At 48.6% G+C, this 15,147-nt stretch overlaps 4 protein-coding genes across 4 annotated transcripts; 3 read left to right on the forward strand and 1 right to left on the reverse strand.

Moving 5' to 3' along the window:
• Positions 1-299: 299 nt before the first annotated feature.
• Positions 300-5,443, forward strand: EI90DRAFT_572278 (ras guanine nucleotide exchange factor domain-containing protein). The gene is made up of 12 exons (XM_039067814.1): positions 300-621; positions 700-1,263; positions 1,322-2,582; positions 2,638-3,435; positions 3,493-3,702; positions 3,755-3,920; positions 3,975-4,125; positions 4,179-4,436; positions 4,503-4,592; positions 4,648-4,794; positions 4,859-4,928; positions 4,990-5,443. The coding sequence occupies exons 2-12, from the start codon at positions 787-789 to the stop codon at positions 5,289-5,291; spliced, it is 3,930 nt and encodes a 1,309-aa protein (XP_038917504.1). The 5' UTR covers positions 300-621; positions 700-786; the 3' UTR covers positions 5,292-5,443.
• A 181-nt stretch (positions 5,444-5,624) lies between these two features.
• Positions 5,625-9,583, forward strand: EI90DRAFT_3145192 (uncharacterized protein; the record flags this gene model as incomplete). The annotated part of the gene is made up of 14 exons (XM_039065242.1): positions 5,625-5,639; positions 5,675-6,083; positions 6,142-6,405; positions 6,457-7,038; positions 7,093-7,355; positions 7,406-7,538; positions 7,596-8,048; positions 8,132-8,384; positions 8,438-8,677; positions 8,729-8,871; positions 8,950-9,110; positions 9,160-9,300; positions 9,367-9,486; positions 9,560-9,583. 14 exons carry the CDS (start codon positions 5,625-5,627, stop codon positions 9,581-9,583), a joined length of 3,201 nt encoding a protein of 1,066 aa, XP_038917505.1.
• A 2,117-nt stretch (positions 9,584-11,700) lies between these two features.
• Positions 11,701-12,798, reverse strand: EI90DRAFT_3052221 (uncharacterized protein). The gene is made up of 2 exons (XM_039059917.1): positions 12,245-12,798; positions 11,701-12,174 (listed from the first exon to the last, which is right to left on the reverse strand). The coding sequence occupies exons 1-2, from the start codon at positions 12,558-12,560 to the stop codon at positions 12,038-12,040; spliced, it is 453 nt and encodes a 150-aa protein (XP_038917506.1). The 5' UTR covers positions 12,561-12,798; the 3' UTR covers positions 11,701-12,037.
• A 619-nt stretch (positions 12,799-13,417) lies between these two features.
• Positions 13,418-14,234, forward strand: EI90DRAFT_3153687 (camp-regulated phosphoprotein/endosulfine conserved region-domain-containing protein). The gene is made up of 5 exons (XM_039065879.1): positions 13,418-13,560; positions 13,650-13,727; positions 13,830-13,902; positions 13,972-13,993; positions 14,063-14,234. The coding sequence occupies exons 1-5, from the start codon at positions 13,519-13,521 to the stop codon at positions 14,172-14,174; spliced, it is 327 nt and encodes a 108-aa protein (XP_038917507.1). The 5' UTR covers positions 13,418-13,518; the 3' UTR covers positions 14,175-14,234.
• The last annotated feature ends 913 nt before the right edge of the window (positions 14,235-15,147 follow it).

Genomic DNA, 15,147 nt, shown 5'->3' on the forward strand with positions numbered 1-15,147 from the left:
GCCATGGTAAGCGGGCAACTGGTAAATGGTCGACGACCGACAGATGTGTGTGATTATAGTTAGAAAGAGGTATGGACCAGTTTGCGTCCTGTTCTCAGCTTAGCTTGTTATCAACTACATGATATTCCTACACATGAAGAAGAGGGGATTCGACACTGAAATTGCTGGAAACCGTCGTAGGAATACCTCTGTATAACCATTCGCACTGGGGACGTCCTACCATCTGGCGTGCAGTTACATCAACCAACTTGATTTCTTATGGCATACAGGCCATAAGTGCATGTGGACAGAACTCGTTTAGGGATCCGAAGGCGATAAACACAAATCCCATAGGGCATTACAAGCCTTCTAATCCCGTACATATCCAGGCAGCAGGGTATGAAGCCTTTGAGTTTTCAGTATGGGACAAGTAGGATGTGATATGTTCACCATCAATTTTCCGTTCTCCTTAGCTTCCTCTTCATTCCGTGAGCAGAATTCGCCTCCGCCCCATTGGCATCGTCATTATCAATTCTTGCATATTCGTATGAACCATGCTCCTGGTATATAGTATGCAGCCTCCAATTGCCAGGTGGATCATCAGTGTGCTCCCTGCCCTTCGACGCTCTCTTGGCATAAATGGTGCGGCCGCATTTCGCTTCGTGGTTGAGACCTGGTTAACGAACGTCACATCTTGTTTTGGACTGTGTAACTCGCCAGCTGGTTGTTAGATGTACCTGATCTACGTTCTGCTACACCCGGGAGGAAGTAACAAGCGAGATAAAATTCAACAACAACAGATTCGGAATGGTTGGAAATTGCCGGCGTTTGCCGTACAAGCAACATCGCTTCCTCCGACCCCCCGTGTATAGGCATCAGTGGCTTGCTATGATGGAGGACGTGCAAGCGGAAGACCTTGAACCAGGAGTTCTAGTCCGTGCCATGTATGATTACCCGGGAGGAGATCCCTCGGCCCTAGCCTTTAAGAGGGGTGCGATCATTGAAGTCTTCACTCAGCTAGACACTGGTTGGTGGGATGGCGTCTTGGGTGATGAACGTGGTTGGTTCCCAAGGAATTACGTTGAATTGCTCACACAAGAGGAAGCTACGTATCTGTCAAGCCTCGGGGACCATGTTGACTCTGGGCAACGGGAACGGGAAGAGGGAATGCCAACTTCATTGGTTCCACAATCTTCACATAATTACTTTCAGACTGATACTCCCACTGATGGACTGGGGCCAGCAGATGATTTTTGGACGCCGCAAGTAAGCGCCAGCGGACAAGTAAGCTCAATGGTTTTGCCACTGGTCATTGGCAATTCCCTGAACTCATGTGCTACAGATTTTTTACAGAAATCTGCAGACCGGAGAGGAAGCCCGAGACCTCCCATCCGAAAACCATAGCGAAGTCCACGATGCTGTTGACACGGAACAAGCAACACCCAGAGGATGGCCCACTTCGTACGATACGTTAGGGCATTCTTCCCGCTCCGTGGATCCGGAGTATGAATCAACCCATTGGGTCAGACGTCTCGCTGATGATGGCGTATCCGTTTATTGGTATAATGTTCATAATGGGGAAATATCATGGGCTCAACCGAGCGTGCAAATCTCTCAGCCCAGAAGCGCTGCCCAGCATGCCTTTGGCCTCAACGGGGATGTTGAAGATGGCTATCAGGCGCTTCGGCGCGGCTTCACTCAAGATTTATTTGGGCTGGGTGACACCGCAGACAAGGTCTTGCGGGGTTCTAGCATATACTCAGACGCCTCCGACATCCAGTCCCTAGCCGATGCATCCTTTGACAATGACCACGTAGACCTTGCCACCGCGACATTTGGTGTTGGGGATGTTTTGCCTCAAACTGCTCTCGCTGAGCGTAACACTCGGGATCTTCAGACCAAACTCGCACCCACATCGTCCGAGGCTCTGGTGACATACTCGAATGCCGCCCGGGAAGCAATTCGGGAGGTAACTGCAATTGGTGCTGCGTATAATGGACAAGATTCCTCGCCCACAAACAATGCTACGCTCGTGATGGATCGTGTGACTGAAGTCGTGTTGGCCGTTCGGAACCTTCTCTACATTTCAGGAACACTTGCATCACCATTATCGAGCCTGATGCCTCAAACTGTGGAAGCAGCAGAATCGGTTCGATCTCCAATGCTGGAGCTCAAGCCATTGCAGCGGAAAGTGACTGCAACGCTCTCAAAACTTGTATTGTCTGCGCGAGCGAACAAGACAAACTCTGCATGGACACTTTCAGAGGCTGGCCCACGCGTTGATTATGATGCAGCTGAATTGGATCGTGCAGTGGTTACATTTGTGACAGAAGTTCAGCTCCAGACTGCTCAGTCAAGAGTGAAACGTCTTCGTGGGGTGCTGGAATCTGCCGAAGGGCCTGGAGGCGTTGGTTTGGGCAGTTTTGGTGGGGGTCTGGGGGGGCACTCGAAGGCGCTGGGCTTTGTACCAGCGGAAGATTCGTCTGAACGTCAGGTTTTAGGGAGGAACTTGTCATCGGAGTTCAAGGCACTCCGAGCGCGTGTTGCCGGCTCTTTGCTCTGCTTGGACGAAGTTGTTCGTACCTCTCCTTCGGAAGCACAAGGTGCCGTCTCCCTCTCAGCTATACCTTCCACAAAACTCATCTTGTGTCCAATTAGCAAACTCTCAGATCAGGGAGAGGGGGCCTGTTGTTGTCACTGAACTCTCCAGTCTTCTTTCGCTCATAGAAGATGTGGACGTTGCTTCATATATTGATCTAACAGCATCTCGGCGTGGTGGTTCGAAATATGTCACTGCTTCTAAAGAGGCAAGGATAATGCTTCGTCAGCTTGAGACGTCTAAGCAAGCGATGTTTGACGAAGGCATGCTACTGCTCATGGTATGCCAAGATGTTGATATATCCTCCGAGTTACTTTCCAGCAAATCCTCTCAAAAATCTCTTCCTCACATGGCCATTCAAATCATATCGTCCATCCTTGCTCACATAAACCAGGCCCAAGTGTCGCTGGAAGGCTTAATAGCCATTGCGGAGACACAAGCTGAGGCACGCCGATCAGCTTCCATGTCACGTCGAGGCAATCGAGCGAGGGCGCGCGATACAATTCCGCCGCGGGCAAATGGGCACTACTCTGTCCCTAGTCTTGATATTGACCCTTCTCTCATCACAATTTCTGCCTCAGATCCGTCGACGTTCATTGACAATTTCATTGGCATGGAAGATGCGTTTGGTTCGGGCAAGAGGGCGTTTTCAGACGCATCCAGCATGTTGTCGATGGGTGATGCGCTGAGTAGGCCAACGCCAGAACTGAAACTAACCGCTGTAGCGGCGTCACAGTCTACTTCTCTTGGCGAAGCTTCAACAAACCCTAACGTGCCTAATTCATCATCTCCCGAACCATCCGGTATGAGCACGAGCGCATCTAACGCTCGACCCGTCACTCCAGACTCAGACGATGGTAATTTTTGATACACTAACTAAGCGGAGTGCAGTGTTAATCATAGTGCATTTGTAGAATTCGAACGACTAAAAGCAAAGACAACTCCTGTTGCCAAGAAAAACCTTAAGGAAATCTTGGGTCAAGATGCTCCTGATCTAGAGGAGCAACCTTGGTACCTTCGGCCATCCTACAGGGAAGAAGATCTCAGACTCATGCCTGACGGAAGCGTCCGCGGCGGTACCTTGGAGGCCTTGGTAGAAACTCTAACTACCCATGCTACTCGAGGTTCGTTTAGATTCAATTGCACAAGGTCGCCACTGACTTCCGGTCGGATTAGATAACACATTCTTTGACACATTCATTATGACTTTCAAGTCGTTCACCAACTTGAATGAACTGTTTGATCTCCTCGTTGCTCGTTTTGAAATTAAACCCCCAGAAGGCATCACTCCTGATGAATATGAGGATTGGAGAGTCAAACTACAAGCCAAAGTTCGCATACGGTAGGTTTCGCCCAAACCAATTGAATCATCACATTATAACGTTTTGTGACGCAGTGCTGTCAACACCATTAAAGCCATTCTGTCAGAAGAAGACGTGATCGGTCCTAATGATGTTGCAATCCTGGCAAGAATCAGAGATTTTGCAACAAAATATATCAAAGAGTATGTTCCAATGAAGTTACTGATTAACCTCCTCGACAATATTGTGAGTATACATCGATGATCGTCATGAACCGTGTCATCTCAGCCCTTCCGCAGAATACCAAAGGGCATGGGGTAACTAAGTTGCCGGTAAGCCATACGCCGCACGCTGCCCCCGCCCCTGTAGTCCCTCGAGTCAGTGGGAATCGTAAATTAAAGCTTTTGGATATCGACCCTCTCGAATTTGCACGTCAACTTACTTTGAAGGAGAGTGAATTGTTCATGAAAATTCGTGCGATGGATTGCTTGGCTCGGGCAAAGGACGGTCAGTCTGATGACGACAGCATTCGGGCAATTATTTCCATGAGTAACAAGGTACGAGGCTAATCTAATACATGGATACCCTGCAAAACTTATGTCGTGATTCGCATTTGCACAAAGCTTGCTGACTGGGTAAATGATGCCGTTTTGTCCAAGGACGATCCTCGGAAGAGGGCTCTGTTGATCAAGCACTTCATTCTGACGGCCGAGGTAGGTCTAATACGCTGTGGCATGAGGAACTTTGGACCTCACCTTCAACCGGAAGCGCTGCCGTTCATTGAATAACTTCTCCACAATGGCTGCCTTGGTTGCTGCCCTCAATTCACCGCCCATACGCCGATTAAAGAGAACATGGGACGTGGTATCGAGACGAAATATCGCTGTTCTAGATGACATTGAGAAAACAATGCAGGTACAGTAATCCGCCCATGAGGCAGGGCACTGTCAACTAATTGCGTTACATCTTGCATTTTTAGCATGGAAAGAACTTGGCAGAGTACCGTAATATGCTGTCCAAAGTGTCGTTGCCGTGCGTCCCTTTCATCGGTGCGTTTTATCCATATTGGTTTCCCTTGATGCCTATGTAAATGGCTGTACTCTTTTCCAGGCGTATACCTCACGACCCTCACTTTCATTCAAGACGGAATGAAAGACAAGCTGGTCAAAGAAGGTGATCTTATCAACTTCGCAAAACGTCTTAAGGCGGCAGCCATTATTGCCGAAATCAAGCGTTACCAGTCTCACCCTTACAGCCTGTCCGTCATCCCCGTCATTCGGCAGTTTATCGATGACGCTCTCACTCTCGAACAAACATCTGACTACTTTTGGGAACTCAGCCTGAAGCTCGAACCCCGCGAGCGCGAAGATGAGAAAATGGCGAGATTGCTTCAGGAGTCAGGCTTTTTATAAATAACGTGTATATTGTGCCATTATCGGCCCATCTCCCCCCTTGGTTACGTCTGTTGCTGGTGGCTTCCAGGCTTGACTAGTGTATTTCTACGATGCTTCTTGTATTTGCACTTTACTTATGGTTCATCCGCTGTATTTACGAATATTCCATATTCCCGTGCGTGATTTTTAACTGTTGTACTTGACCTTTAGCGCTAGGGTGATTACGTAAAGTAAATCGGGCTCTGCTCGTTCCAGCGCGCCAACCCGATCAACTGCGATAGTGGTTTGAAGCTTTACGTCTACTCCTGGTAATTTCTTCAAATGGTCTGTCTGCCTCTACGGGGCATCTGGATGATCCTGATCTTCGTATTTTGGTTTCTCAGGCACACGAGCTTGACCAGAAAATCCAGGATGTTTACAAGCGCATACAAACTGAACGCAAGCTCATCCAAGCTTCAGAGAACTTGAGGAGAGCTACTGGGAACCAGGACGTACTCAGACGCACCGATGCAGCGATACGAGAGTCTCAGCGACAGTTAACTTATTTTGAGCAAACCCTACGAGAGCTGCAGGCCCGCAAGAACGAAACCCTCCGTGCATCAACCCCAAGTGGACTCCGCCCTGGTGATAGTCCCGGCGCCCTACATCCCGGAACACCTTCGGGGGTCCCCAATAGCCCCCGACCATCTGATCGGGAACGTGCACTTCCACCTCCACCACCAACTTTTGGCGACGACTATGGGCCCACTAATTATCCCCCTAACACGTCTCTTGCCAATTCGCCTCGTCCCAAGCAATATAATAATTTGGGTATGTCATGTTTACCCAAGATTGGGTGTCTCTGGTGTCGCTGACATGGACCACCCAGATCTGATCAAGGCTGACACACCATATACCACCGCCAAAATCACCAAAATGCTCCAGCAGCTCGAATTCAAGCTTCAAGTAGAGCTGCAGTATAAAAAGGCGATCATACAAATGGCTAAACTGTACCAAGCTGACGGTGATAAGAAAAGTCGCGCCGACGCTGACATTAAAAGGATAGAGAGCGAGAAGAAGATCCAACTTCTTCAGACCGCTCTTAAACGCTATCGTAATCTGCATATACTTGATGATCCGCAAGCAGAGGAAGGTAAGCACCGCCGGTGCATCGAGTCTCACTCATTCTGACATGAATTGCCAGAAATGTCTCCGGCCGACGGCGATCGGAAGGACAACCTTCGGAAGCCACTGTCTGGAAAATTCTACGTCACCGTGAACTCAGCCCGTGAACTCGACCATTCACCTCTATTGAAACGATCCTCCAAGGTATACAATGAGACTACCGTCGTCATCAAAGTCGAAGGGACCTCGCGAGCAACTTCCCGCCCTTCTCGGACAGACCGGTGGAATGAGGATTTCGAAATCACTGTTGACAAGGCGAGCGAAGTGGAGATCGCCATTTACGACAAGCAGCCTGGAGATCAGCCTACACCGATCGGTCTATTCTGGCTCAGGCTAAACGACATCGTTGATGCTTTACGGCGTCAGAGGGTCGGAAATGAATCGCAAGGTGCATGGGTTACTGCCGCTGGTGCAATGCAAGGCTCCGGTGGTCCTGCACCACCTGAAAACCCAGGGGCTAGTGGCGACATGAACTCTCCACTCAATTTAGTTTCAGTCCCCGCCGGCGGAGGTCCATCCAGCACAGGTGGAGCACAGGAAGGTGTAGCCGCCTGGTTCGCGGTGGAGCCTGCAGGTGCTTTAAACCTTTATGTTAACTTCGGTACGCAACCACTGTTCGTCTACCTGCAGTCCCACTGATGGTTTCTGTTTATAGTCAAAGAGAATGTGAAGCGCCGACCTGATGCTGGTGGTCTTGGACGTCAAGGCGCCGTCCGTGTCCGGAAAGGCCAAGTGCACGAGATGAATGGCCATAAATTCGTGCAGCGATCATTCTATCAATTGATGCGTTGCGCGTTATGCGGCGATTTCTTGCTGAAGGCTTCTGGCTACCAATGCGAGGATTGCCGGTATACATGCCACCGGGAATGCTACCCCAAGGCGGTTACGAAATGCATATCGAAGTCTAATGCCGAGACGGTGAGATCTTCATCGAAAATGTCCCAACCCCCTCTGAATAGTAATTTCAGGAGGCTGACGAGGATAAGATTAACCATCGCATACCGCACCGATTCGAAACCATGACAAACATGAGCGCTAACTGGTGCTGCCATTGTGGTTATATGTTGCCGTTAGGAAGAAAAGACGCAAAAAAGTGCAGTGGTAAGATATTGATTTCATTTCTCTACTTGTGGCCATGCCGATTATCTATCTGTTCAGAATGTGATATCACCTGTCATGCGAGCTGCGCTCATCTGGTCCCTGACTTTTGTGGAATGTCAATGGAGACAGCAAACATATTGCTAAGCCAAATTCATGATATCAAGTCTCACCAGAAGCAAGTTAAACAGCAGCAAAGGCCACCCAAGGCGCAGCCAATTCCCCCAGCGCCACAACCTCCCCCATTGGAGACGGTGGTGAACGACTTTAATCGCGTTGATATCAGTTCTGGACGTAGTTCCATGGAAGCCCCGCCATATCAGGAGCCTCGCGATCCTCGTTACGGTTCTCCCCACTCTCCCCAAGGCGGACTGCCTCCCCTTCCTCCAACTCCGAAAGCTGTTCAGGCTCAACCGTATCCAGATCCTCGCATAGATCCCCGCACCGCTGGATATCCTGGGCCACCTCTTGCGTTACCACGACGCTCGGAAGAGAAACCTCCCGACCCCGTATGTAACGCACTGACTTTGCCGCCCTGCGTCTTTGGTCATTGACAATTTGAATCCAGACACCACCTGGAAGGATGGGCCCTCCAGTTCGGACGGACATCTATCCATCACCTGGAAGGCAATACTCCACCGGCCTGGGTACTCCTACCTCAGTCGCTCCCCCTTCGCCAATTCGGCATAAGAGGAGGAAAGTTGGTCTTGACGACTTTAACTTCCTCGCTGTCCTAGGGAAAGGGAACTTCGGGAAAGTCATGCTGGCTGAAGAAAAGCGAAGCAATAACTTGTATGCCATCAAAGTGTTGAAGAAGGAATTTATCATCGACAATGACGAAGTAGAAAGGTGAGACGCAGAGTTGCATTGGCGGAGTTGAGATTACCAATATCATGACACAGCACGCAATCGGAAAAGCGTGTCTTCCTCACAGCGGCCCGTGAGCGACACCCATTCTTGTTGGGACTTCATTCTTGTTTCCAGACAGAGACGCGCATATACTTCGTTATGGAATATGTGAGCGGCGGCGATCTTATGCTTCACATCCAGCGCCGGCAATTCTCGCTTAGGCAAGCAAAGTTTTATGCGGCCGAAGTACTTCTGGCCCTTGAGTACTTCCATGCTAATGACATCATCTATCGGTGAGTGTAAGCGCCTCTATTTATGTTTCTCCATAACAAGAAAATTTCCAGTGATCTAAAGCTCGATAACATTCTGTTAACGCTGGACGGTCATGTAAAGGTTGCCGATTACGGTCTCTGTAAGGAGAGTATGGGCTATGGACAGACGACAAGCACGTTTTGTGGGACGCCCGAATTCATGGCACCAGAGGCTAGTTGCCACTTCAAATTTATCCTGCCATCAAGTCATTGAATAATCCCCCAGATCCTACTCGAACAACGTTATGGAAGAGCCGTCGATTGGTGGGCCTTTGGCGTCTTGATGTATGAGATGCTTCTGGGGCAATCGCCATTCCGTGGTGATGACGAGGAGGAAATTTTTGACGCTATCCTGGAAGACGAACCTCTGTATCCCATCACAATGCCTAGGGACGCGGTCTCAATCCTACAGAAGGTACTTCATTAGGATCGATCTGAATTTGGTATTCACGAAAATTTCACAGCTTTTAACCCGTGACGCTGGGCGACGTCTTGGATCTGGACCGGACGATGCGGAGCCTATCAAACGTCATCCATTCTTCAAGGATACCAACTTTGATGATGTGCTCCATAAGCGCATTCCACCCCCATATTTCCCCACAATTGTATGTACAGATTCATTTCGTTTCTTGTGTTTTAAATCTTGATGACTCACACACCTTGCCATCCAGGCCAATCCATCTGATGTCAGCAACTTCGACACAGAGTTCACGCGGGAGCAACCCACCTTAACCCCGGTGCACGGACAGTTATCTACCGCAGATCAGGCGCAGTTCCATGGCTTCAGTTGGGTGAGTAACCCGGAATTTGGCACTATCAATCTCTCGACTTGTACGAGCTGAATTTTGCCGATCCCACCAATAGGTCGCTGCATGGGCTGATAACTGAATCATACCAGGGTATCCTAGATCAGTGTGGTTTGTTATGAATATTGTTGGCCTACTTGCATATATATACCTCGGTTATGGTAATGTGCTGTTCAGTCTCTTCTGCGAATGTATGTGTATTGTAAGTTGTACGGCTCCTGTAGAGTAACCGCCGCGAACATTGACTGTATCGGCGAGAGCAATTGTGTTATTGATGGTATATATGGTGCCGTACTTGTGTTGCGGCCTCATCGCCTGGGAGGATCCATTGAAGCCGCTCCGAGGCAACAGCAAATGGGGTTACTCCCCGCGTATGCGATGCATGGCTCGCACTGGATCCAAGAAATCCTTTGAAGAGAAAAATGCACTGCTGTGCATCTGATGACGATACCATCTCCCGACATTGCTCTGCACATACAAACGCTCGGACATACAGCTCGCATTGGTTCTATCGCACTTAGGGGTATAACCCTTGCTCAGACTGCCGCGTGGGTCGATAATCCGGGAAAGGGTCATTTGTACTCCCACAAAGGGAAGCAGCTCGACATGCAGGATATCTTGCAACAATCAACTGATCCGTTTCATGCACAAGAAGCCTCGTCTTCGTCTTCTATATCACGACCGTGCTGATGCTCAATAATCCTGCGAGTTCGCGCAATTGTAGGAAGAACCATGTTAGTAGTCCCGAAGCGCAACCGCCTATGGAGAGGAATGATCTCGTTGTCTCCGAGAGCGACTAGCTGCAGACTTGATACAGTCGAGAGATGCTGTCCCAGATTCTATCTTCGGTTTTGTTTTATTGACCTGAGATGCCATGGCATGCAGCGTTCATTAAAGTTAAGACCGGCCAGGAACTACTATAGAAGGTCACCCTGCACGAAACGCGTTTATTTCTTTGATTAATTTTTGTTCTTTCGTCACGCGCAGAATTACACTGAGAAAAAAAATTCCATGAGAAAATCCTCCGTGAAGTAGGATAAAAGTCCCACTGAGAAGCAGGATTTTGTCTAAATTTTCTATGTTAGAACAATCCTGCTGCCGTACATGATTGTGACCAGAATCATGTCAAAAAGTCCTGCTGAATAACAGGGAATAATCCTTTTATCAGGTAATTATCCGTGATGATATCATAGGGAATCATGCTCTAATGCAGGTCAAATCTTGTCTAATGACGGCTTATGTCTGACTGGAGGCAGGATTATATATTGACTAGTCGACACGATGGTATGGGACAATATGAGTGGAATGCTGCAAAAACATGATGAAACGACAATCGAAAGTGAGGGGTCATAAAGTTGTCGCAGTGTCAAGGACTTGAACAGCAAAAAAGGTTTGAAGCGAACAACGGGGGTCGAGAGTGCCATGAGTGTTGTTGGAGAAAAGCATAGAGGCAGGGGTTTGGTGCGACATATTATACTGTGGTTGAGTTAAATTTAGTGCCTAGCACCGTTACTAGTGAGAGAGAAGCACATGGTGAGATGTTAAGCACGCACATGTTGGATTACGAGTCATGTTACCATTCTGGCAACATGTCCCATGCACAGCGCTAGCATGCAACATCTCACACACGCATCACCGCTTTCCCAATTGGTGAGTGTGCCAATCACGGCCTTGCTGTATTATAAAAGATGCCATAGTTAAACGTAATAATAATCAGCCTTAGTACTTACCTTAGTCCCTCGTTATCACGCGAGCAGTGCAGCTGCCGATCGCCAGTCTACTCATAACAACAGTATGTGGTAAAGATGGGTGGCCACATTGCGGTTTCTTGCCGATGCCCTAGTACCGGTGACAAGTTTTGAGGTTGAAGCGACGAGTTGGGTTATCTGACCTGAAAGTCATCAGAAATGAAGGAAATTTAGGCGCGTGCAAATGGATTCCTGAAGTTAAGGTGTTAAGCATTCAATGATTTAATGATGAGGGCTTACACGCATTCTGCATGGCATTGGAATCGGCCCTGGACGCGTTTCTTTTGCGCTGTATGACTCTAGTCCGTTTTTGAAGACAAAAAAGAGGTTAAATGGCTCCTTACACGTGTTATCTTCTGCCGGGAGCTCGATCTACCAACATGAAGATGCAACAGTCATGGCACGAATGTGAACCACACATAAGTGCATTGTTCCGAGAGAAAGGGTACACCTTCACGGACCGCTTCTGGCCTCCCCCGCCCCCAACCGATCTGGGAGATTGTTCACTTCTGGCTAGATTGAGGCGAGTTGTAAATCACGGGGATTGAGTTAACCCAAGGGCCGAAACAAACAGACCGACACAACACATCGAAGTGCTATATGCCCAACTCATTGCTCTGCAACATCCCCATTACTATTGGGTCTCTGCTACTCTGCATCTGGCGTTAATATGTTCAAATCAAGGGCTCCATTACTCCTATAGGCCACAGCTTCTCTGGAACGCCACAGCTTGTAGATGCCCACTAGCATCTTTGTATCGTCCGCTGCCTCACTTGCGCCAGGCTATATCAGGTGCTTTTGGAAGATCTTCTGGGCGCTTCAGGCTCGATCGATGAGGAGTGGAGTCTGTGACGATGGGGCTTCTTCGTGCGGTCCCTTTGCATTAATGTGGATGGATCTTGGATGCGCGAATTTTGGTTTTTTGGTATGCTCATGCCATTGTTTCTGACTTTCGCCCCCTGAGTCGCCATTCTGACGTTCTGTGACGCCCTTAGATCTGTTTCCTACACCCCATTTCCCCATTTCCCCATCCTTATCATCCATTTCCACCCCGACACATTCCCTACTTCCTGTGTCGAAAAAATCGACATCGCGCGCTTTTATAATCTGGCGCTTCTCATGGTCATGGAGCACCCGAGCACTCTCCTTTATGAATCCGATGTGGGTCCCTTCGACAACTTGCACTCCAATCCTTTTCTGGAATTTTTCGGGGACATGAGCGTGCGCGATGCACCCGAAGAGCCGAAGAGAAATGACGCTTCCAAAGTCAACGTCGATATCAAAATATGCTGTAATCGCGAAATCGGACATGATGGAATCTCTGAACTAGCATATTTCAAAACAGTTTCATACATCGAGGTTGTGAATCTAGACGCTGTATGTACTGTTGTTGGTCGACTCAGGGTTGGGGGGGTGGATCCATGTGGGCAGTTGTAGATCGCAGCGGATCCTGGTCTCGAACTATCTACGGGTGCCCAACAGGACATAGGTTCGTGATGTACACCTAAATATATGTCATAACACGCATTACAATATAGTAATATTACGGCTGAAAGATTATGGTGCACATAAGTTTTGATGATAAAATCCTCCTTGCGCAGGATTTAGATAGTCTGAAACCCCAATCCTGTCGTGCAACAGGATCGACGAAAAATCCTGTCACCAAGAATCCTACACAGTGCTAAGATTTTTCACGGAATCCTCACGTGTGCATGATTTTATCATGGAATCTTTTTCCTCAGTGATTAACTTGAGAGCTATACATGAAGAGATTTTTTTTTGCTTCACTCTTCTGGAGCAACTGGTGCAGGCTCGTCTAGAGGTAATGTATCAAGCCTCGGGGCTCGCCAATCCTGGTAGTACTCCGTCGATGCGGTTCTCGTGCTTCGAGGCTCACAACAATCCTTCCACCACCCGCGTATCGGATCCCATGGGGCCGGAGTCCCAGCTTTATGTCAGGCTCCACAATGGCGTCGCGAGAACAGGAGATTGTACCTTGATTCTTGAAAAAAAAGCATAAGGGTATAATGAAAGCCAATTATTTTCTAGAGATTTTCTGTGTTGACAATAGAAGCCAGCTTTTTGTGTTGTCCATCAAGTCATGTGTTGCGGCGGGCTGAGCCGCCAATGTCCATAATAAAGCTTGGAGTCACCCAACAAAGGCCACACACACAACAACACCCGCTCCTTCGCCGATCCAAGTCTACTCAGCATCGAAAGACGGCCTCTCTCCGCCTTTCGCACACCCCCAGATCCCCCCTCCACGACAATGCTTCCAGCACAGCGCAAGAAGGTTGACATCAGTAAGTTGGTACGTCACTTTGCCGGGCAATGCCTCGTGAATTTTGGATGTTGGAACAGCCGCTCAAATCTTTGATCTTTTTTTGTCATCCGTATTAGAGTCCAGAGGAGAAGAAATTGTTTGAGAAGTATGGAAAGCTACCCACACACAAGAATGTGCTTGCGAAGATGCAAAAGGTTAGTAGCCGTTATCGCCCAACACGATCGCCGCAGCCTAATGAAACTTTGGCTATTACTATCCAACGTTTTTTTCTGCTGCTCCCTCTTGATGAATAATAGGAACGCAAGTACTTTGATTCTGGTGATTACGCTCTTTCGAAAGCTGGCGTAGCACCTCAAGCCAGTGTCGGAAGTGAGTGGAACAATGGCTCCCAACTTACTCAGCACGCCATTTAATTCCCTTGCTTCTTCTTTCCTTTAGCTGCGATCCCTCAGCCCGAGCAGTGCGTGTTACTCATCAACTTTCAATGCGATAACATCGTTCCTCAATCTTCTTTCGCCCCTCGTTTTAGGATCCCACATGCTTCACAGCCGTCGATTGGCCCGCATGGTACCCTCACGTCACCCAGCATCGGAGCTAGCTCTTCGAGTCCACCAAAAGACCCCTCCTCCCTGAAGGAATGACTGCGCATGCGAGGTGGTCACAACCCATTCCAACTTCCCGATCGACTCTATCTTCTTTTGCGATTTGCTTCCTGCGAATGCATCTCGATTTTTTCGGATGAATGGCAGCGTGTACTATCACCTACTCCAGCTCTTTCGCTTCTTATCATCAATTCTTCATATTCTTCGAAGAACAATCTGCAACTTCACTCCCCTCGTTCAAAATTATTGAAATACCTGTTTTTACGCTAAGCTTGACATCTTGACTTCGTGCCTGGACAGTCCAAGCACCTATTGTCGATACCGTACCGGCCGTAACCACGCACGCAGTCGCCTGGAGCATACAGACTCTCTCACCATTCGGCCTCACGCGGGAGCCATGGTGCGTCGTGCTCATTTCATTTGATGACCCAAGGGAATGGAACATTCTAGCTTCCACGGCAACTCCGGGAAGCTGCCCAATCATGGGAAGTCCATCGGTGTGCCGAGGGGCGAACAACCGGGACAGACCCGATTAGGGAATCCAAGGTTGAAATGGCTCTGTGAATGCATCTCGCCAGTGGGCATGTTTTGCCCAATGAGACAACATCATGTGTACAATGATAAAGGAAGCTGAGGCACACGTCGGTTGAATGGTGTAATCGATGATGACGGTTGTTTTATATACTTGTTGGGCTGCAGTTTCGCCTACACGTTTGTGCTGCTGAAAAGAATCAAACTTCAGCTCTATCACCGTTGGGCACATGTATAATTCTTCGGGATTCCAAACGGAAGAAAAATGGGAGTTGGTATTGGCTATGCCAAGATACGGGGAAGTACATCGTCCGAGTATAGATCGGTGAAATGATGCGTTGGGTTCAATGCTGAGCGCAAGCCGGTGCGAAAAGACGAAGTAAATCAATTGCCAAAATTACCCATGTCTACCTCATACGATGTCCGCGCTCCCTTGATTGGCGGATATCGATTCGAACGAAGGATAGCCCTGACCATGATG

Source organism: Cantharellus anzutake, assembly GCF_015039405.1.
Source record: "Cantharellus anzutake strain C23 chromosome Unknown EI90scaffold_17, whole genome shotgun sequence".
NCBI classification, from domain to species: Eukaryota; Fungi; Basidiomycota; class Agaricomycetes; order Cantharellales; family Hydnaceae; genus Cantharellus; species Cantharellus anzutake.